Below are 22464 nucleotides of genomic sequence, written 5' to 3'. Positions count from 1 at the left end.
AAAGAAACCCACACTTCAGTGATCAGGTTAGACTGAGAAATATTTATTTAGAAACAACAGCTTTGGTATTTTAAAACCAAACAACCTTTAAATCGCTACAAAGTGAGATGTCTCCCCCCACGGACAAAACAAATCAATGCACAAAGCCTCACTATGTTCAGAAGAGGAAACCTGCAGATCAGCATTTCTAAGTTCAAGTCCAGAAAACAGTTTCTTTAAACTGATTTTGCACTCTTCAATCATAAAGGCTGAAAGGACGTTACCCGCACTTAGATACCCACAGTTCAATTGACTGCCTCATTACTGAACTGGAGGCAAAATTATTAACATCCTCCCCCACCCCTCAAGCAATAAATTAAAAGACACCAGAAAGAAAGTTATGCTGAAGTCTTCTGGTTAATTTCACTCTCTGAAGGGAATCATCATTCTTTATTTTCCTGGAAAATTAAAAAACAAATCAAAATATCAAAGGACTCGGTATATCTTCAAGTATTTGCACCAAATGGATTATTCTTAGGGAACTCCACAGCTTATAAGGGAAAAGAAAATGTCTGTTATACAAGATTCTGGGATAAACTCTTGAATAACCACATGTTCCAAGTCTCAGATTCCTTTCTTAACAAGGCACAAAAGGATTGTTGCTTTCAAAAGGTCCTTGTTCTCAGCTGAAAAATTGTCAGATGTCTTGTGCAAATGGAGGCTGAAAGCAGGACTAAGTTCACTCGGACACCAGGAAATTCCCATTCGATTCAGTGCTATTTCAACACCATCAATCTTGCCTACTGCTAGAGAGGTTTTGAGCTTCAGCTGGCTTCCACTTCACCTCTGGTTTCAGAATTGAGTTCTGCACCATCTTTGTTTTAAGTAGGTCCAATTAAGACCAGGCAGCAGATTTGTTTGCTGTACACTGCAAAGCTTTTTGCAGCGCCGAGAAGGGAGAGGTGTTGGGTCAGCCCTGGTGTGTAGCTATGAAGTTTCTCAGCATCTCAGAAAGCATCAGGGACAGTTATGTGTTGTAATGGCTGATGAGTCCTTTTGTAAAAGGCAGACGGCAAATCTTGTAGATGACAAAGGCAACAAGAGAGCAGTAAAAAAAAAAAGAACACCATTTATAATGTCAAGGGTACATGTCAGGATGTGTGTCAGCACGCAGCTGTGTAATTCAAATCACTTCCGTATCACTTCCTCCTTTTGCACTAGGGTTTCACCATGGTTGTATCTTTGTAACTGCAGCTGGCTTTGATATAAATATCTGTTCTACCTCCTCCATGTTATCTTGTTTAGCCAGGAACATAGTCCATCTCATTCACCAATGAATGGCAGGTATTCAGACCTGCCTGGGACCTGGCCTGATCTTAACACTGCAAAGCCCGTGAGCAGAGAGGAAAATGACCGACTAATCTGCCACCCATCAGATTGCTGACCATCCCCTCCCCTCCAGTGCATTTGTCCAAATTCAACTATCCAAAATTCTATGTTACAATTTGGAAAAACGAGGCATTCCAAAGCCAGACTTTCTCCTCTGACAGCTCTATTATGCAGGCTTACTTTTCATTCCTGCTTTGGACCAACACACATCCAGAAAGTACCAGTCCTAAGAGCAGAAATCACTTCAATGTCTATTCTGTACTAAGGTTTTGCTAGCAACCAAGTTTTCTAGGCAACTCAAAACAAGAATTTCAACTCATTTATAGCAAAGTGGGAGATGCTTGAAGTCAGAACCTCCAACTCACAGTAAAAGCACTCAGCACTCTTCTTAAAGCAGCTATGTATGTTGTCTGAATGGGAGAAACACTTTCTAAAGAGGATGGTGCTAATGTGGCATGATGGAGTATTGCACAGTGTCTGTGTATTTCTAAATGTTAACCAGTAGTCCCAACAGGTCAGCGCCTTGACCTAAGAGCACGAGCTTCCATTTGTGTGTTCTCATTTGACAGGTCACGCACTGAAAGCAGGCAGACAAGCATGCAGGTCTCCCACACAGCAGTAAATGGCAGCTCTCTCTTAAGCATTCCCATACTGTTTAACAAGAAACATTATCTAGTGACAAAGCTGCTGTGGAAAAGGACAGAAATGCTGCATCTGCCTTCATCTGCAGCCTTAGGAATGTTTAAGGACTGACGATGATTTATCTCTTTCCAATATCTGTGAGCCCTACAGCTCCAATCCCTGCTCTAACCCTAGAAGATGTCACAGATCACTCATTGCAAGAGGGACTGAAAATCCTCACAATCTGAGAGACTCCCTAGGCACAGCTGACAAAAATAGGCTGACAACACCCAGAGGAAAGCAGCCAGAAGCAGCAGCTTTACACCTTACTCCTGAAGAGAGGCTTGGCTCCTGGCCCACAATATTCATTGTAGATGAGCTTGAACAGAAACAGATGAAACAGTGTGATTAAGGAGGCCACACTAAACCAGAACAGGAAGGGTAAACCTGGGTATTGCTTGGCCATGTGTTCCTCATGAGCCAGAATTGCTTTCAGATGGAGTGTGTGTCTCAGGTCCTGCAAGTGGACCAAATCTGTCGATATATAAAGTAGAGGCGTGATGGGCTGAGTCACCATGACTGGGAACGTGTGGCCTCGTGCCTCCGAGGTCAGCTCCACAGGCTCATTCATGCAGCCTGCTTCACACGCATAGAGTCTGACTGGCTTGTCTTGGAATTTCACAGACACGTGCAAGAAGGGCTTTCCTTCCGCATCCAGCAGAACAGCTAAGTTAATCAAATCCTTGTTGTAATGGATTCCACGTAAGGAATAGCTGTTATGAAGTACATCGGGGTCGGCCTGAAACTGAAGGTGGTTTTCTGTGAACTGCAGACCTCCAAAACTAAGCACCATGCCTTGCATAAGCCCATGGACTCCAGCTGCCACGAGAGCTTTACACCCCCGTTTCTGGAGGGTCAGCTTCCACAGGTCAGAGAGCTGCAAGATCTGGGACACGCCGGTCAGCTTTGCTGGCCACAGGTTCTCTGCATGCATGGTCGCATGGCCGCTGAAGCAATGGTCAGCATAGTTCAAGCTGGCTTCCATTTTTTCTCTGTCCTCACCGCTAATGAGTGGATCTAGCAGAGGAGCTGGCATGCTTGAAAGCATATAGTAGAGGGTCATGTTAACAGTCTCACTGGATGGTGTATGTGAATCTGTGATCTTCCTCATTTCAATCCCTGCAATAAAGGACAATAACCAAGAGTCACAAGATCATACGTGAACATGACAATCACCACAAGAAAAATCTTTAAGGGACCATCTATTTTTTACTGGCTGTAAAATACAAAGCCTGAGGCCATGAAGATCTTGTTTGCAGAAAGAGCATCCCTGAAGTAACAGCAGGACAATCCTCAACTTTCATGCAGGAGTTTACAGAAGTACAAAGACAGTCCTTTATGATGCAACTGGAGGTCAGCTCTATGCCCATCCCGCAGCTGGCCTGCTGGGTAAATGAGTGAAGTCCCTACAGACATGAAAGCCAGTGCATCCAGAGTTATGGTAGGAAACATTCCTCTACTATTTCTACTTTTAATGCAGTGAGGATGACTCCACTTTACTAAGTGGAATAGTCTGAGTTGGAAGAGAGACCCAAATGGATCATGGAGTCCAACTCCTGCCTGGCTTCTCACAGGACCATCCAAAAATCAGGTTCTGGATTCCAAACTTGGAATGCTGTCTTATTTTCCCGTACCTCCTGAAATAAACCCATCATGGAGGGGTGACTCTGGAGGCCTAATAGGAACCAGGTCACCAAGAGCTGAGCTCATCTCTAAAGAAACTGTTTGGAGGTTGAGGATCACTTTCCTTACCTGAAATGAACAGGTCTGACCAGGTCTGCTGGTGCTCCTGGAAAAGATCTTCCACCCCCATCTTCATCACCTCCAGCATCTCTTTCTTGGCCGACTCCCTCAGCTTGCTGAAGGTCTCCTCCAGCCTGGAGACGTCGATGGGCTCCGAAGTGTACACCACAGACAGCACGGTTTCATCAAAGGTAGACTTGGGTGCCACCTGCACCCGGCTCACGAGCTTCTTAGCAGCCACCACCATCAGCACCACTTTGGGGCTGCCGGGCAGCAGCAGACGGCCAGAGGAGAGCAAGAACTGCCTCTCCTCCACCTTCTCTAAGCTGGTAGCGAAGCGGGCGCCCAGCGAAGGTGCCGAAGCCGGTGCCGAGGCCTCGAAGGTGGCCACCCGCTCTGTCGGGTTGGCGATGCGGATGCGCTGCAGGTAGAGATGCGGCCGGCTCCGATGTGCCACCACCTCCTCCCGCACGGTCACACACTCCCCGGCTCCTCCCGTCCCGGCTCCCATCTGCACGCACCGCACCCTCCGCACGGCCCCGTCCCGCAGCGCCGCCTGCACCGCCCTCGCCTCCCCGCGCCCTCCCAGCGCCCTCAGCCGCACCAGCGCCGGGTACTCGGTGAGCAGCGCCGGGCCTCCAACAGAGCCCGCAGCCGACACCCAGAGGCGGCCGGCGGTTACGTCCAGCAGCACGAAGCCGTTACCCGCCAGCGCCAGGCTCGGCCCCGTCCCCCCGCCGGCCTCGTCCTCGGGCAGCGGCAGCGCATCGCCGCGCTCCACCTGAGCCCTCCAGGGCCCCGCTGCCGCCTGCACACACAGGGCGGCGGCACCGCGAGGCTCCGCTCCCCGCCCGGCTCCGTGCAGCGCCCGCCCGGCCCCCAGGTACCAGTAGGCGACGAGCAGGACGAGCAGCAGCAGCAGCAGCCGCCGCGCCCAGCTGCTGGACAGCAGCCCCGGCAGCCCCTTCAGCCGCTGCTGCAGCCACATGGGCGGCACACACACACGGGGCGGCACACACACACCCGGCCCGGCCTCGGCGCCCCACCGGCCGCTTCCCGGCCCCTCACGCCGCCATTGCCGCCGGGCGGAAGCTCCGCGCCGTACGGCAACCCCGCAGCGCTCGGTGGCGCTTTGCGATATTTTGCGACAGTTGTGGCATCGCGCCTTCTCCTCAGCGCTTGGCGGGCGGCCCGGCCACACCTCAGAGCGGCCCGGCCCGGCTGCGATCAACGCAGGCGCTGTGTCTGTGGTGAATTCAGTGGTGGAAGCGGCTCGGAGCGGACCTCAGGCAGTTTGCCGTAATATAAGTGCTCATTGATTCCCGTTAGCACAACGCATTGTGTTCCAGCCGCGTTTTCACCCTGTGTGGAGTGCAGAGGGGTGGTCGCAGCGCTGCGGCCCGACTGTTGTATTGGGCTGTGGTGAAGATGGATGGTAACAAACGGGACGATCATCATGAAGATGATCAGGGGGCTGGAGCAGCTCCACTATGAGGACAGGCTGAGGGAGTTGGGTTTGTTCAGCCTGGAGAAGAGAAGGTTGCGGGGTGACCTCATTGCAGCCTTTCAATGCCTGAAGGGAACTTACTCCCTAAACTCTTGGAAAGGGCTGACAATAGCAGGACTAGGGGAAATGGTTTTAAGTTGAAAGAGGGAAGATTTAGGTTGGATGTTAGGGGGAAGTTCTTTATTAGGAGAGTGGTGAGGCCCTGGAACAGGCTGCCCAGGGAGGTTGTGGATGTCCCGTCCTTGGAGGTGTTCAAGGCCAGGTTGGACGGGGCCATGGGCAACCTGATCTAGTAAAGGTGTATGTTTGGTGGCCCTGCCAGGCAGGGGGTTGGAACTACATGATCCTTGAGGTCCCTTCCAACCCGGGTCATTCTGTGATTCTGTGAGGTGAGGATCTGCGCCATTCCTGCTCCCTCCAGCAGCTGTGTGCCAGCAATGAGAGCTTCCCATCTGCTTCTCCAGATGTGAGCACCATGGGCCAAGGAAAACGTTGGACTCCATCGCAGCTCTGAGAGACAGTAGCAAACTGTGCAGAAACTCTGCGAGCTGGATTGAAGTGTGAAATTCCTTCCTAGCGCAGGGAGCAGCTCGGCAAAAGAACAGAGGGGGTGGCACACTGTGCTCTGTAAAAGTAACTGGAAAGATCTCAGCCCTCCCAGCACAGAGGTTGGGTGTGTTGTGAGTCTGCCTTTATAAGCTGAGCTCTGCTCTGTTGAGCTGTTAGGAAGTTGGAGCTCTGCTCAGAGCACGTGTTGCACGTACTCACAGGAACATCTGGAACTGGCAGCTGCTTCTGTTTAAAAAGACAGGCAACAAATCCAGCCTGAGCACACAGAGCAGTGCAAGCATAGAAAGGGGAAAGAAGTGTGCTGTGCTGGCTGCAGAATGCAAACAAAGCTGTCAGATAGGAATAGATGGAAGGTGGTGATATTAATGATGCATTCACAGCCCGTAGACCATAAAACAGCTTTCATTTTAGAATGGAGAGATTGGACAGCCTCACAATGAGAAACTTAATATTGCTATGACTCTATAACCAGAGCTGCAGCACTTTGAGCTTTGAAGGTGAGAGCTGAACACCAATGCTGTGGCTCCCACCTGAAGCTGATGATTGATCAGGAGCTTCCAAAGCACGGCAGCAATGTAAAGTGAAAGTGATTTGGGTCTGTTTCAGTTAGTGAAGCTGGCAGCATTGAAAAATGAAGTGTCTTGAAATCACCATCTTAGAACTGGTATTTCATTGTATTTCATTGGGTTGTTGCCTCAGTTCAGCATTTGAGCTTTAGAAATGCTGTGTTTGCCCAGCAATTAGGACCATTCATTTTGCCTGTTCTCAAAGTTAGGCAGAACAAACTAGAAAATCATGTGGATGCAACAAGAAATCCCAGCACAAGGACAGTGAAATGTAAGAGAAGTGAATGTAGCAGCAGAAAAGCAGCACAGCAAATCACGGCAGCAGATTCTGTATTCCAGAAAGAAACAGATGAGATACCAGATGAAAAGAAGGCATTTGATAAGGGCTCCCAGCGCCCCGAGCTGTGCTTAATTTCTGCTGTGTATTTTGTAACGCTTAATGACTGCGTGAAGCTCAGCCCAGCACAGACTGAAGCCGGCCGGAACGTCAGCTCCCGCTCACCCACGTTGGCTGAACGTGTTTAATTAACGCTTCTGCCCTTGGTTGCCGTACAGCTGAGCAGCGTCCCACACACCCCACGTGAAGTCAGCGGTGGCTGCACGACCGACCCGCAGCAGGCACCGCTGTCACATCGCATCGCACAGCCCTCGGCCCCAGCGCTTCCTGCTGCCTCTCCCGGCTCCGGCCCAGCTGCCTCCGCGCCTCTTGCGGGGGCCGGAGCGGGGAGGAGGAGCCGCTTCTCCCCCCTCCACCTCTTCCTCCGCCCGTTCCCGCCGGGCGGGTCTGGTGCGTGGCAAAGGCTCCGGCAGCCCCGGAGCTTTGTGGAGCCGCCGTCCGCCGGGTCTGTGCGGAGCGAGGCAGCGCCTGAAGCCGTCCCGTAGGCAGTGCCTGCAGCCGGTGTCAGTTCTCGGAGTGAGATCCAGGCGGGGAAGTCGCCTCCATGGTGCCCCCGGCGGTGCTGCTGCCCTGGGTGCTGCTGCCGCTGCTCGGGGTGCAGGGTGGCAGCGGCTCCAAGCAGGAAGGTAAGGGGTAGGGGGGAGCTGCGGGTCGGAGCGGGTTGCGTGGGGAGTTGGAGGCCGAGCTGGTGCTGCTGCTACCGCCTACAGCTTCCCAGGGCAGCTCAGAGGCATTGGCCGACTCGAGGCCAATGCTCACTGTATTATCTGAGCTCCTGGGTGGCACCCAGAGCCTGCTGCTGAGCCCTGAGTTGGATGCTGCTGTGGGTGCTCTATGCACGTGCTTCCTGGGTTCCTCAGTTATCAGACAGGCACTGGCTGCTCAGAGTTGTGTGAGGATGGATAACATTTTGGGCTGATGAAGTCCTATGGCTGCATCCCAGCTGGGTCAGCCCTCGTTGCTTTTGAACTTACACAGGTCAAAAATTAGGTAACAGAGTGATCGCAACGCTGATACCTCATCCTGACATCCACGGTGCTCCTAAAGCATCCTTGTATCTCTGCGTGTATCCCTGGTGCACGCTCTGAGGAGTAATTGGTACAGCAGCAGGGAATTAGGGAAGCCATTGAGTGTCAGCCAGGCTGACAAAGAGATTCACACGTTGTCACTCTGCCAAGATGTTTGGATAATTATCTCTGTCTTCATTAGAGAAGTGGCAATGAAGAGGAGATTTCATCTTGTTACCTAGAATATTACTTTTGATATGGTTAACACGTACCCATGGAGCGCTGTAGCTGTACCAGCACAATGCAAGCAGTGTCACTGCAGCACTTAGGATAAACTTCCCCAGAGCAATGTGAGAATAGTGATACCATCTTCTCCCTCATAAGTTCTTTTAATTCTCTTCAGAAGCTTCAGGCTTAGTTATTGGTGGTTTTCAGTTGGATGGTTACCTAAAAACTTTGGGAAATGAATATTTAATTAAGTCGTGCACTTGATTTTTCTATTTGACCCCAGTATCAAAAGTATTTTCTTGGACACCATCTTTACAGGAAGCTGCACGATGAGCTTCCACGGATCGTAGCCTGGGGATAAATTCATTCCATGTCCTGAGCTGCAGCTGTGCTCTCCCTGCAGAGTCAAGGCAGCAATAAACAACTGTACAGTTTCTTATTGCTGAAGTTGTTGCTGTTTTTTGCTAAGCTTGTAAAACTCAAAAACCCCAATCGTTTCACAGTGATGTTGGTATCAGACTTTCCTTACTAAGACTTTGTTCCTTTAGGATGATTGGCATCTGTAGTGCTCAAACAACAGAAGTGTTAAATGTCCTTTGTTATCCATTTACAGATGGCAAAGTAGAGGGACAGCAAGACTGATTCCTTGTTGCAGAGTGGTACAGTCCAGCTGCCCTGGTTCCTAGTCCAGCACATCCTTCATTGAACCACACCGTGTTTGTATTTTGCAGTTGTGCCATTATTAAATGTATTTCTAATTGATGGTGTGGCCTGAAGAGTCTTTGGGTGCAGCTTAACAGAATAGGTGCTGCTTCTGGGTGTCAAAATTAACTGTTATATGGGAAACAGGGACGCACGAGACTGTTTTTTGGAGGTTTAAAAGTCCCTCCATGTGATGGTAGAATGAAGAGGGCTCAGCTGCACCAGTGTTCAGCACAATCATTAGGAAAGAGAAAAAAGAGTTAAAGGAGTAGGAGTGGAGGCAGCATAGCTCAGCACAGCGCCTCAAACACTGGGCTGAAGGAATGTCTCTTGGGATGGAAAGCTTTTGCTACTGCACAGATTGCTCAGAAGAGAAACTGAACTGAGTGTCTCTTCGAGTCCTACCCCCACAGAACATCAAGGAGGAGGGGATCTGTAACCAGGAGCTCAGGTGCTGAGGGTAGCACTCTCTGTGCTGGTTCTCCATGCACCAATGGCTTCACACGCTGCACAGCAAAACCTTTTCTGTCTTAGAAACATGACACCGCTTCCTGTGCATCCAGGGGAGCTTTCTGCTCCGGCTTCTGCTCCAGCAAACTTTTGGCACTGGTACTGAACAACATATAAGCAGTTGGTTGCTTTCTTGTGTGGTGGCACAAAAAATACATTATTGGTTTAATTGGAAATAACCTGAGTATTTAGGCCAGACTAATTACGTGGCAGTCAGGCTCTTTTCTTCTGTCCCTGTGATATGCTTTTTCCTCTCCTTTCAGATCTGATGTTTGTCTTGACATTCCTTTTTGACAGGCCTGCATTTGCCCCCCTCCTCATTGGCACTAGGAGAGATTTTCTCAGAAACTGCAAGCTCGGAGCTAGCAAAGCTGCCATGGTTTTCTTCATGCCATCGTGGAGCTGGAAACACTGATGGCTTTAACACGTTCCCTGAGGAAAGATATTTTACTCATTTATTTGCACCCTGTGACTGAGCAGGGCACAAAGAACTGCAGCGTGCTGCAGGAGCTGGATTAGGAATGCACTTCATACAGCTAAAAATCTGCCTTTGAAGTTGTGCTTATGCAGGATTCATTTTCCTTTGTTTATCGCTCCCTTTGTGCATAGACGACTAAAGAGATGCAGTTAGATCTGACCTCATTGCTGACTGTTCTCAGTCTCTCTGTGTTCCAATGCAGGTAAAAGGCTTTAGGAATTTCTTTGGGACTGTTCTCCTTCATCCCAATCTGCAGCTTCTACCTTGACTTTGTCAGCTCTGCCTGGGACCCCTCTCGGCTCCCTCTTCTCTAAGGTCAGTCAGTACCAGTTTGGGTGCACTGGGAGGATTCATCTGGTAGATCCATTGAAAAAGAAGATTATTCCAAGAGAAGCCTGATGAAGCCAAGAGAACAGAACTTCAGGTTTTCCTGGTATTCTCTGATGTTAAAATCAGATGGTCAGGATTCATATTTAAGCACCGTTGCCAGAGCCTATACAAATTCCTGCTTGGGTGACTTCCAAGTGGGCATCTATCAGTGGTTCTCCTTTTTTTCCTCCACATCGTAGAATCACAAGGTTGGAAAGGACTGATGTTTCTCCATGAAATAACAGAATTTCAGCTTTCTGATGAAGCACAAAAACCCCACTCCATACATTATATTTTCTTTATCCATCTCCTTACACATACAATAAAATTGTATCTTTATACCATCTCCCCTTTTATACTCAGGATCAAGTTCTGATCTGAGCTGCACAAATACAAAGGCAGAAAAACAGTCTTGCACTTTGGGGTTGTTGCATCCAATGCTGACATTTCTGGGCACCTTTGCCATGTTCTGTCCTCTGTGATAGTTTGTTCCTCCAGTAAAACAATAACTACATCCATGCTTTCTTTTTTTTTCCCCTCTCTCTGAGTCTCTGATGAGTCGCTGCCAAGAAAATCCAGGCAGCAAATAAGTAGGATTTGAAGCTGTTTTCTTTCTGGGGCTGAAGCTTTGTGGGCAGTGAGAACACCTATAGCGCTTAACATTGTACAGGGTAGAGATAATTGGGTGAGGTGTAAGCAAGCTGTTTGCTTCTCAGCAGGATGTGGTAGCTCCATGGCTAGGCTGCCTCCCTTGCCTGTTTTATTATGGAACTGGGCAGCTATCCGTGTTTTACAGAGCAGACATTACCTTTGTCCACCAGCAGCAGTGACAGAGGGTAGGTTGGGACTCCTGGATTCTATTGCTGGATTCATAACCAGCTTCAAGTATGATGCTGGGAAAGTCCAGTGGTGGGATTGTACTCCTGTTGACTTCCTGTTGTCAAAGCCATGAAGTGCCTTTAAGTCCAATGATCCCCACCTTAGCTCTGTGTTGTGAGAGGAAAGCATTTTTGTTAAGTATGGAACAGCAGGTTTTGAAAACAATACTAGTTGATGATGTGTCTCCTTTGCTTTCTCCTGCATGCAGATAACCTGCTGGTTCTGACTGTTGCCACCAAGCAGACCGAGGGATATCGACGCTTTAGAAGATCAGCCCAGTTCTTCAACTACAAAATCCAGGTGATGGCCAGCAGCCTCAGTGGTGGTTGGTCAAAGCAAGTTTTGAAGTGGGCACTCCTAAGAGTGTGGAGTGGATGAGACTTGTCCACAAAACAAACCAATCTTAAGATTGGACATATCTACTCAGCTGAAAATTGCTGTCACTGTGGACATTTGTGCAGCAGTCTTTCTTATTCCATCCCCAGTGGTGGTTTGAGATGAGGTCTATAACTCCTGCTCAGTGCAGCTCCGTGACACTTTTCTGTTGCAGTTCTGAAGCACAGCAGAGATCAGTGTGCTCCCATCCCTGATGCTGGAAGTGCTGTGTCACTGTGCTGCATGTTACTCGGACTGTCCATCTAGTTCCAAGGCTGACATGTATGCCTAGTCTGTCCTGGTGTTCCTGGTTTTGTGCTGGGCTTTAACAGGGCAAGTGAAGCTATGAAGTCAGGTTCTTTCTTGTGATCCTTGCTGGGAAAATGGCCCGTTGAGTTTACCCTGTGTCTGTCATCCTTAGGTGCTTGGGCTGGATGAGGAGTGGAAGGGTGGAGATGACAAGAAGCCAGCAGGAGGTGGGCAAAAGGTCCGTCTCTTGAAATCAGCTTTGAAGCAGCATGGAGATAAGGAAGACTTGATCATCCTTTTCACAGAAAGGTAGTGGGTCAGAAATTATTTGTCATTAAATGAATCAGATGGTTGTTTGGACAGAAGAAATTAACTGTGAAGTAAATTGCTTCTGGAAGGTGCATACAGACCTGTTTTATGCCCCTGAATTCTTTACGGTCACCTGGGAGTTGCGCAGAGCTGCATTCGTGGCAGTTGGGAAGGCCTGACCAAAATGGGCTGATCCCAACTCTTATATAATACAAAATACGATAGTATTATACCTGCTTTTTTTTTTTTTTTTTTTTTGCCAGGGTGGAATTTGGCTGCTCCTATTTCCAGAGAAAAGACAATTTCTCTGAATTCCTTTAGTGGAATTTATTATTTTTTTTTTTTAATAGGGTGAATCCTGAGAGCCAGGAATTGGTTTGCCAGTGATATGTGGGAAAGGAAAAGAATAGTTTGTAGTCTCACTGTCCTTTTCTGTGCCCAGCAACAGGCAGGACTGGGATACTGGTGTCTGTCTCCAGCTCCCATGGCAGGGAGATCATCTTTGCAGCTCTGAGTGTCTATGTGCATTTAGAGGTTGAGAATGATTCATCTCTGGAAGTCAGAACGTTTTTACTCACCAAGAGTGGGTTCATAGTTTGGACACCCCCTTGCAGAAAACTCAAAGCCTCATTCTGTGAGCACTGCTTGGGAATGAGTGAGTTGTATTGAGTACTGAAGTGAGAGCAGCTGGAGTCCAGCATGCAGTGACTGCTGTCTACTATAGGTCCCTCTTGAAGATGTGCAGAGCTCCATGGAGCATGGCAGGATGCCAAAGGATTTAAAAGGCATAACCTATGGGTTTGTTTAGTGAAGGAAGGAGTGTGGGTATAAAGGAATGGCAGAATAAATCTTAATGAGTGGGGGCACCAGGGCTTCGCAGTTGCAAATTGGGGAAGAGAAGAAGAGATCTGCATGTTTTGTGACTTGGAAGATTTGGTTTTCTTGTCAGTGAGAACTCTGTAAGCATGAGTGTAAGTTACCTCAAGATATTGTGGAATCTTCTCCAGTGGAAAGTAACATCTTCCCCTGTATGAATAAGACTTCAATTTAATTATTATAATTATAATTCAATTATAATTATTATAATTATAATTCAATGTAATTATGACAGAAATATAATACTGTAACGCAGAACTAAAAGAAGGGGATTCCTGATAAATGAGCTGTTTCTAGGAGCTTTTTGTACTGGTGTGTTTTTCTAACTCCATCTCTTTCCCTTTCCGTCCCATTCTTTGCTTGTCTTTCACTCTAGCTATGATGTACTGTTTGCATCGGGCCCCACGGAACTGCTGAAGAAGTTCAAACAGGCCAAGAGCAAGGTGGTCTTCTCAGCAGAGAACTACATCTACCCTGACAGAAAGTTGGAAGCCAAGTACCCTCCAGTGCGAGATGGAAAACGCTTCCTGGGTTCTGGAGGTAAGAATCAGAACCTTCAGCTTCTGCTGTAGCTCTGCTGCATCACAGGGTGCAATAGGACTTGTGTGTGAAAAAAATGAGAGTATGGCATGCAGAAGTCCTCAAGTTTTACTGGTTACCTGGATTGAAATACCTCCCCATTTTTGTTCCTGCAGGCTTCATAGGTTATGCTCCAAACCTGAAAAAGCTTGTAGAGGAGTGGAAAGGAAAGGACGATGACAGCGACCAGCTCTTCTACACGAAGATCTTTTTGGATCCGGAAAAAAGAGTATGTGTGGTTAAGCTCTTCCTGTGTGGTATCCCTGTTGATTTTAGAAGACGTCACGTTGCCCCAGAATGATTGCTGTGACTTCATTACATGGAAAAAGCGAGTAGGATGGCCACTTATCTGTTTTCCTTACAAAAATTTGCATTATAGCAACTACACCCTTGGGAAAGCTTTGAAAGGAATAGCCCTGTGTCCTGGCTTTAGCTTCTATCGTCCTTGCTCTGCGTTATGCAGTGCCAGCTGTCACTGAGGGAAGTCACAAATGCGTGGGAATTAAGAAGTGAAACTGTAACAGTGAAGTCAACAGGGATCTTTAGAAATAGGAAAGTTCTTTCAGATCAGCTGGAGCAGCTGCACTTTTTTACCTCCCCAAATCTGAATGTGACTCATGACATTTTAACGTGAACAGTTGAGCAGTCCCTTTAATATTCTCATCTGCATTTCTGGCCCCGTGCCATACAAAGGCTGAGTAATTCCACTAACTTGGCATTCAAGACAGCGGATGTTAGCACCCTGCTGTCCTTCCCAGTAATCAGCCTTTATAAATGCCTGGAGGGACACTGAGCTCTGCTAAGTCAGAGCTGGGTTTTTTAGTCCAACAAAAATCTAGTCAAAGCGTGATTTGTAGCAGGGGGTAAAACAAAGATTGCTTAAGCTGGACTTGCACCCTTATGTTCTGGTTTGACAGTGGTACCTGAGCCCTTACCTGAGGTGACACTGGCCCTGTGGATAGATGGCAAGAAGCTGTCTAGACAGCAGATGTTTTTGTTCTCTTGGCATTCCTGCATATTACACGTGGATTTTACGTGACGATGCTGCAAGTGTGCTTGCAATGTGCTGCAATGGCACACCCGAATTAGTATTTAAAACGTTTATTTGTACGGTTTTGCTGAGTATGATGTGTCAAAGTTGTTCTCAGAAATGGTGAATTTTCTTAGTTTCAACTGAAAATAAGGATGATCTGAGAATGTTTCAGGCTTCAAGCTTGGGAAGTATGGAAATGATTATAGAAATGTGATATATCTTTGTTCAACATGAAGTTTTTCACATGTGAAGAACAGATAACTGCTAGTGCTCTAATTACGTTTATGCATCTCATTCTTTTAAAGGAGAATATCAACATCAGTCTAGATCATAGAAGTCGGATCTTCCAAAACCTAAATGGAGCATTAGGTGAGATGGGAGGAAGCTCATTTCTTCTTGGAATGTAACTGCGTGCTGACACCAGAAATAATTTTGTCTTGTGGCTGAAGGGATTAAATTTCAGAAATTCCTGTCCCTGCAGAACAAGCCCCAGCAAAAAGCCTCTGCAGAGTGCTGGAATTAATTTGCAATTCCATTGCGACCAACTGGGTTCTCACTGCACTTCCCTTTTCACTTGGGGAATGCAGGTCAAGCTGTCCATCTTACACCTTGCCACTTTGATCTCCAAGCATGTCAGATTGCATTAGCCTTAGAGATTGAGAATGGGAGGCACTTTGCTGCAAGTAACAACGCATAGCACTGCCTAGGGCTTACCTTGTCTTTCTGCTTCAGAACAATGTCTGGAATGCCATAAAAGGTGAGATGAAGCCAGATACAGCCTTTGAGTGTGCATTTGACCCATAACGGGCTTCTGGTCAGCTGATTGATTTTGCCAGTCTCTGTCAAAGTGATTAACTTATCATACTGAGATTGCTGCCAGATGTTTGGAGTTTATTGTTTTGCACCATACCGTCTTTATTTCAGCCAGGTGAAAAATGACAATGTTATATTTTTTTTTGCTTCTATGCTCATGATAACAGCAAGATTAGAGCTGGGATCTGAGCTTAGCCTGTTTTGCAAAGAATTTTGTGTGCTTGCACTGAGGAGTTACCTTGAGTGATAACTGCCAGGAGGGCAGAACTCTGTCTGGGTCAAAAAGGAGAGGCAGCAGGTGCAGAGTGTGCAGAGGTGAGAAGGCTCTGAATCCTCTCTGGTCATCAGTTGCTGTTCGTTACTTTGGAGTTTGTCAGTGCCAGTTTTGAAAGACTGTTAAAGCGTGGCTTCCCAGTAGAGGGCACGATCATCAGCCCAGTGAGCTACATTCATCGTCCAGCTTCACAGAATCCAGTTCTATGCTATCATCTTTCAGCAACTGTTGAGTAGAAATGGTGTATGGTGCTGCTAATTGTTATAAATGCCTTCTTCTGATAACGTGATGATAATGTCATTTCCAGATGAGGTGGTTCTGAAGTTTGAAAACGCACGAGTGAGAGCAAGAAACTTGTTATATGACACTCTACCTGTAATAATTCATGGAAATGGACCCACCAAGGTAAGTGGGTGTCCTAAGAAAAAGATTCGGTATGTATTTGTTCCAAAGTAACCCTTTAGACTTGTTTGTATCAGGTCGCTGTATTCCTGTATAATGACTTTCCCTGTGTACATTTATACCGAGAGACAATAAGTGCCCCAGGTCCATAGCAGAAAGATGGGTCTGGTTCAAAGATTGATGTGTGATTAGGCCCTGAGACTGTCATACTACAGGTTTGTTAGCCCAAGGAGAAGAGAAATTAATCTTCCTCTGTCCTGTAGTGTTTAACATGACAAATTCCCTTCTGCAGCTGCAGCTGAACTACTTGGGAAACTACATTCCTCAAATATGGACATTTGAGACTGGCTGTACCGTGTGTGACGAAGGTCTGCGCAGCCTCACAGGTATTAAGGTAAGGCTGATGCTCTCAAGCTTTCCAGACAGGTGTTACAACTACAATGGAATCTTATGTGTCTGATGTTTCTTCTCACTGTATGTAGGATGAAGCTCTGCCAATGATTCTGATTGGCATTTTCATCGAGCAGCCCACCCCGTTTCTCTCCCAGTTTTTCTTGCGGCTTCTTAATCTCCGTTACCCAAAGCAACGAATTCAAGTCTTCATTCACAACCACGTAAGTAAAGTTGGCCTATAATAGCCTTAGCAAATGCTGGGAAAGTGTATGTACTTCCTCCCGTATTCTAGTCACCTCTGCAACCTTTGACTACCCTGCCAGGCTTCGCAATCCCTGTACTCATCTGCAGTGGCACCCGTATAATGGATGGATCCAGCTGTAAAGATGTTGAAATGGGAAGAGCTGTTGCTTGTCTGCTTTGACATTCACAAGAGCAGGATGTTGAACAGTCCGAGATGAGTTCATCTCACCTTCTTTTTCTTATTTTAACCTCTTCAATAGGAGCAACATCACTCAATGCAAGTGGACTCTTTTGTTAAGGAGCACAGCAAAGAGTATCTTGCTATGAAAGTGATTGGACCAGATGATGAGGTGGAGAATGCTGAGGCACGTAACTTGGGCATGTAAGTGAAGAGACCAGATGTGATGTCTGGCAGTGTCAGTCTGTGTCCAAACTAGGGTTTATTCTGAGGCTCATCACTGTCAAGTGGATGTTTTATGTTTTTCAGTTACTCTCTTCTTTAGGGTTTGATATTCACTGCATTTCAGTGTGTGCTGTTGGCTACTGAAATGAATGTACTTTTACTATTCTGGCTTTCTGGGTTGTTACATTAAACTCACTTTCCTAACACCTAGACAAAGACCCTTAGAGTACAAGTCCTACTGTTCCATCTCTTGTCTTACTCTGTTCTAGGTGGACGTTGTTGTGACTTTTCTTGTTCTGTCTACAGGGATTTGTGCAGGAAGGATCCTGACTGCGACTATTATTTTAGCCTGGATGCTGAAGTAGTTCTGAAGAACACAGAGACACTAAGGATTCTTATTGAACAGAACAAGTGAGTTCATTGGTCAGAGCAATCATTAAGTCCTTTCACAAAGGAATACAGTGAGCTCTTCTATCACTGAGACATGTAAGGCCAGTGGGTGAGCTGTGCTGGAGATGAAATGTCAGATGTGTGCCTTTTCTTTGGTCCTCTTTTGCTGTGGTTGCAATGACTGAATTTTAGGCAATGGTTGTAAATCATCCCAAATTTGCCTTTAAATAGTCACTGGAATACACTGGGTTCTGAGAATCCGTCTGGATGCAGTCAGATATGAGATTGTAAAGGTATTGACTCTTGCTTATGTGGAACTTTATTCCAGCATAGTTAATAGAAGCTCAGGATCTTGTGGTCTGTAAATCTTTTCCTTCACTTCCTGTGCTAACATCCTTTTTCTTTTGCGCTCACAGGTCAGTGATTGCCCCCCTGGTGAGTCGGCATGAGAAGCTGTGGTCCAACTTCTGGGGAGCACTGAGCCCTGATGGGTATTACGCCCGCTCAGAAGATTACGTGGATGTTGTCCAAAGGAGGAGGGTGTGAGTATACTGCGAGTTTCTTACTGATGCACAACCTCAAGTACAAAGCTGGTGTTCTTCCCTGAGCACAGATTTCAGGCAGATTTTATTATGAGCCAAGCAAGATGCTGAGAGCCCTAACTATGCTGAAATCATTTCATCGTACTCGTGTGTTTTCCCACCTGTGAATTACAATTAGTCTGTAAAGTCTCATATGAAGCTGTTTAATCTTTGTCAGATTGTCTTCGTAATACTCTAGGTGATCATTGAATGGAATATTCACAAAGTACAACTGTTGGTTCATTCCTATTCTTGAGGGGCCTTTTTGGGGCCAAAAATGCTGGAAATCAGATCCTGCCTTTTTAGCTTGTTCAGTTGTTTTTTTTAAATAATTAGGAAAAAAATATGTTAATCTCTCTGAGAAGAGATTCAAGACATTAATTATGTCCCACGCAGAAACACACAATATCAGTCAATTGCTTTCACAGTTTCTGGCATTTTTACTCTTTTAAAGCTCTGGGCAATATAGATGATTTTTCCTGAAATGACAGCTCCTGTTGGCATGGTTTCTCCCTGCCATTCCAAGTTGGCTCATTTCAGCTGCCTTCCATCCCACTGAGCCCCATAGTTCCTGCCTTATTGCTCTTTCAAATCTTACTCCCCTACCCCTGTGTTTCAGCGGGCTCTGGAATGTTCCCTACATCAGCAGCGTGTACATGGTGAAAGGTAAAGTCCTGCGATCAGAGCTTGACGAGGGAGATCTCTTCCACGGTGGCAAGCTGGATGCTGACATGGCTTTCTGCCACAACGTGCGGAATCGGGTCAGTAAAGGAGAGGGATGCTGGCAGGGGAGAACTGCACATCACTGGGAAATTGTTCACTGCTTTAATTTCACAATTGCTTACAAAAAAAAAGTGAGATGTGGAAACAAAACTTGATTGTTTTCTCTGTTCTGCAGGGAGTTTTCATGTACTTGACAAATCGGCATCAGTTTGGACACATACTGTCTTTGGAGAATTACCAAACAACTCACCTCCACAATGACCTCTGGCAAATATTCAGCAACCCTGAGGTGAGATAACCTGCCTGCTCTGCAGGCTTGGCAGGCTGTGTGGGCTGTGAAGATTTGATGGCCAGCTTTACCAATAAGGAAGGTCCAAACTGTGTGTGATTCATAACATCTGGATTTTCAAAGCACGTGGAGTAATGTGGCACCACTGCATGACTTTTCTTTGTCCTTCTAACCAGCCCCCTCAGAAATGACTGTTTTCCTTCTCTTTTAATTGTAGGACTGGAGAGAAAAGTACATCCATGAAAACTACACAGCAGCTCTGAAGGGGAAATTGGTAGAAATGGTAAGAACACATTGCTCGTATCCATCAAAATGAGAGAACACTTGTGTTATTGCTGTTGTCATTCTCTGGAATAAGCAGTTCAATGTGACCTTGTAGTCTTTCAAATGCGGAGGAAACATGACCTTGGAAGTATTTTTAGAGCAAAATCAAAGTCCATCTCCAGCTCTGTAAAGTGGAAGTAGGACACATCAATCAGAAGACAAACTTCTGTCCTTGATGTTCCTTCCCACTTCATCTGACCCTACATACAGTCAGTTTAGTTATATTCCTTTTGCCTCAAGCGCTTGCCTTTATTTCTGCTGCTCTCACCTGTCCACATTCTGCAGCCCTGCCCAGATGTGTACTGGTTCCCCATATTCACTGACACTGCGTGTGATGAGCTGGTGGAAGAAATGGAGCATTATGGCAAGTGGTCCACAGGTGACAATACGGTAAGAAAGACAAGAGCTGTTTAATTTCTAGGTGACAACCTTGTCCATCTATGTTTGGTGACAGCAGTGCCTCCTCTAGGAAGGCTGTAGATCCTGCAGCTAAGCCAGGAAACTGGCCTCAATACTGCTAATTTTTCTCTTAATTAACTCCATGTTATTTCCCATGCTCTTGAAAGTTAATTAACTTCTCTGAGGCCTTGTCCTATCCACCAGAATGACAGTGTTCAGGCCTTGGATGTTTAGTGATTGCTTGAAATGAGCTTATCATCCTGAAAGTCCTGATAAATAAACTTCATATTATTAGTAATTGCCAGAAAAAAGTGCTTTTTGTTTGTGAAGTCCGAGGTGCCCATCCTCATGTTTGTTGTTTTTTTTTGTGGTTCAATTTCAGGACAGTAGAATACAAGGAGGATATGAGAACGTCCCAACTATTGACATCCACATGAACCAAATCGGCTTTGAAAGAGAATGGTATAAGTTTCTTCTGGAATATATTGCACCCATCACAGAGAAACTGTACCCAGGATACTATACCAAGGTAGGTAATACCGTGACAACAAAACTCATGGTCAGCTCAGCACCTTCTACAATTGCAGCTGTGTGAAAAGACTACTAGAATCCTCTTGCAATATGCATTCTCTGGTATGGAGGGATGTTGCTGAGCTGTGATTTGAATATGCATCAGAAAATAGTTTCCCAATAATGTTTTCCTGCGTTATTGTGGTTCTTCTTAGCAGTGAGGTGCAATTTAAAATTGCACCCTATCACAGCCCAGTAACCACAGGCTGCTACAGCTCTGTAACAGACGTTCTACTTTTTCTTCTCTCCTGCAGACTCAGTTTGAACTAGCCTTTGTGGTCCGCTACAAACCCGACGAGCAGCCTTCTCTAATGCCCCATCACGATGCTTCCACCTTTACCATTAACATTGCTCTGAACAGGGTTGGAATAGACTATGAGGTAAGTTTGCCAGCATGCTGGTGATGAAGCACAGCCTTATTTATTGATACTTGGCTCCTTCATGCTGAAGTATGTGATTAATGGCTGGGTTATGTTGGATTTTTGAGCACATTAGAGCACAACGGATACCCTTTCTCTCACTTTCTGAAGAGCTGCCAAAAGAAGGCAGAGACCCTTTCCCTTAGGTGACTTAACCAAGCTGATGTGTCTCTTGGTCTGTATCTCAGGGAGGAGGCTGCCGGTTTTTGCGCTACAACTGTTCGATTCGAGCTCCACGGAAAGGGTGGACTCTCATGCATCCAGGACGACTCACCCACTACCATGAAGGTCTTCCAACCACCAAAGGAACCCGTTATATCGCAGTGTCTTTTATTGACCCCTAGAGCCATGCTGACAGGAAAGACCTTTCCCTGGCCCTGCTCACTGCTGACTTTGAGTGGAAACAGGGAATAGTGCAGAGAGTCTCTAAGGTGTTGATCAAAGATATAAGACTCCGCTGTTGGAAGATCTCCCTCTCTGATACTGCGGGTCATATCTAGAAACGTTGCTGTAGAATTTGGAAGGAGATTTTGTGCCTTCATTTTTGATTCTGCTCTTCATCCGCTGTGTCTTGGAAATGCGATTTACTTGAAGCTTCACGGCTTGGTTGGCTTTACAGAAATGCTTTCTTGGACTGGAAATCCAGCTCTTTGGAGTCAAGTCACAAGCTTTCTCTCCAAGTAGCTGGAATCTCTTTTTTATATCCACAGCATATACAGGACTGGACACTTAGAAAATCATTTCTGGATACTATACCAAACATTATCAAGGAGCTGGCTCCAAGAGTCGTAATGGTTACATGTCACACCAGATGAAACTCAGTAGTAACAGCCTGAAGATCATCTGAATCCTTACCTCTATGCAGTCTTTGGAAACACATCACAGAGTTCAAAGCAGCAGCAATAGCAATGTAGGTGCTTTGTGGTAGTCAATGAAGGCCCATTAATTATACATTATCTCTGGGATTAGTCTGAAGACATAGAAAAAAGAAATAGCCTCCCTATCTTCTGTTACTGCAGTTTAGGGAGGGCTTCAGTGCTGAATCAGCTCAGCTCTATCCTTGTTAAGATCTACAAGCTCTAATGATGGGTTAACAACCCAGAGGCCCCACTGATCTTTGGCCTCATTCTCCTTCTTAGCGATCATTTGGGTAGTTCCCTTTGCATCCAGCTTGTTTGAGCCAACGCTGTAGAAGAACTATTTTCTGGTACTTAGAGGAAATCATTATTTGGTATTTCTAATATTTGAGATTGCAAACCAAAGCATCCCCCTGGGGATGAGACTCATAGAAATGAGTGGGTGAGTGCTCAGAGGTTGTGGCAAACCAATAAGGGATAAAAAACTGCCTAGAATTGAGCTGTGGGTAGAGGGGGAGCAGAGAAAAACCGTTGTATTGCTGCCTGTGAGAGACCTGCTCTGCTTTTAGACACTATTATGTGTATGAAGGCTGGTTTGTTTCACAGGCAGTACATTCACATTGGGATTGGGGTGGACCCACAGGGCTGCTCTCTGAGGGCTCTTTAGGGTCTCCTTCAGTGCTGTGCATCCACCAGGGGAGAAAAAACAGTTGAAAACGGTAAAAATTCGTGCTGTAACCAAATGAAGAGACTTTCCAGGCCCACGGTTGAGAAAACATTGACATGGTGTATGTATTTATTTAGCTTCCCCACACACACACTTATTTTATTGTGTTTTTCCTCTGCCCGATACTATGATCGGAATCCGCGCGGAGCCGCTTCACACACAGATTCCAACCGTGGCAAGTGGGAGGTGGGGAAATTCGCATTAAACTATTCCCAAACGCTCACTGTGGTT

The 22464-nt window shown here is 46.4% G+C and overlaps 2 protein-coding genes across 3 annotated transcripts; one reads left to right on the top strand and one right to left on the bottom strand.

The window, feature by feature from the left end:
• Nucleotides 1–22: 22 nt before the first annotated feature.
• KIAA2013 (KIAA2013 ortholog) lies at nt 23–4900 on the bottom strand. The gene is made up of 2 exons (XM_015882362.2): nt 3802–4900; nt 23–3168 (listed from the first exon to the last, which is right to left on the bottom strand). Exons 1-2 carry the CDS (start codon nt 4778–4780, stop codon nt 2309–2311), a joined length of 1839 nt encoding a protein of 612 aa, XP_015737848.1. The 5' UTR covers nt 4781–4900; the 3' UTR covers nt 23–2308.
• A 2159-nt stretch (nt 4901–7059) lies between these two features.
• PLOD1 (procollagen-lysine,2-oxoglutarate 5-dioxygenase 1) lies at nt 7060–22456 on the top strand. Of its 2 annotated transcripts, XM_015882357.1 has the most exons (19): nt 7060–7458; nt 11214–11305; nt 11802–11938; nt 13191–13354; nt 13510–13622; nt 14732–14795; nt 15821–15918; nt 16208–16309; nt 16398–16529; nt 16812–16933; nt 17261–17365; nt 17761–17886; nt 18545–18686; nt 18824–18937; nt 19155–19220; nt 19547–19651; nt 20043–20189; nt 20485–20610; nt 20838–22456. In XM_015882357.1, the coding sequence occupies exons 1-19, from the start codon at nt 7377–7379 to the stop codon at nt 20991–20993; spliced, it is 2193 nt and encodes a 730-aa protein (XP_015737843.1). In that variant the 5' UTR covers nt 7060–7376; the 3' UTR covers nt 20994–22456. The 2 variants fall into 2 exon arrangements, with proteins under 2 accessions (XP_015737843.1, XP_015737844.1); XM_015882358.1 differs by lacking the exon at nt 19547–19651.
• Nucleotides 22457–22464: the final 8 nt, after the last annotated feature.

Source organism: Coturnix japonica, chromosome 21 (genome assembly GCF_001577835.2).
Source record: "Coturnix japonica isolate 7356 chromosome 21, Coturnix japonica 2.1, whole genome shotgun sequence".
Classification (NCBI taxonomy): domain Eukaryota; kingdom Metazoa; phylum Chordata; class Aves; order Galliformes; family Phasianidae; genus Coturnix; species Coturnix japonica.
Note: the sequence above shows the minus strand (reverse complement) of the source record. Positions and strands in the feature narration are given on the sequence as shown.

Bases quoted from the DNA above. Each gene is read 5' to 3' on its own strand.
- KIAA2013 (XM_015882362.2), bottom strand. From the start codon at position 4,780: ATGTGGCTGCAGCAGCGGCTGAAGGGGCTGCCGGGGCTGCTGTCCAGC. The intron at 3,169-3,801 runs GTAAGGAAAGTG...CCTTTATTGCAG, and splicing joins GTCAGACCTGTTCATTTCAG to GGATTGAAATGAGGAAGATC.
- PLOD1 (XM_015882357.1), top strand. From the start codon at position 7,377: ATGGTGCCCCCGGCGGTGCTGCTGCCCTGGGTGCTGCTGCCGCTGCTC. The intron at 17,366-17,760 runs GTGAGTTCATTG...TTGCGCTCACAG, and splicing joins ATTCTTATTGAACAGAACAA to GTCAGTGATTGCCCCCCTGG. The intron at 20,611-20,837 runs GTAAGTTTGCCA...TCTGTATCTCAG, and splicing joins GGGTTGGAATAGACTATGAG to GGAGGAGGCTGCCGGTTTTT.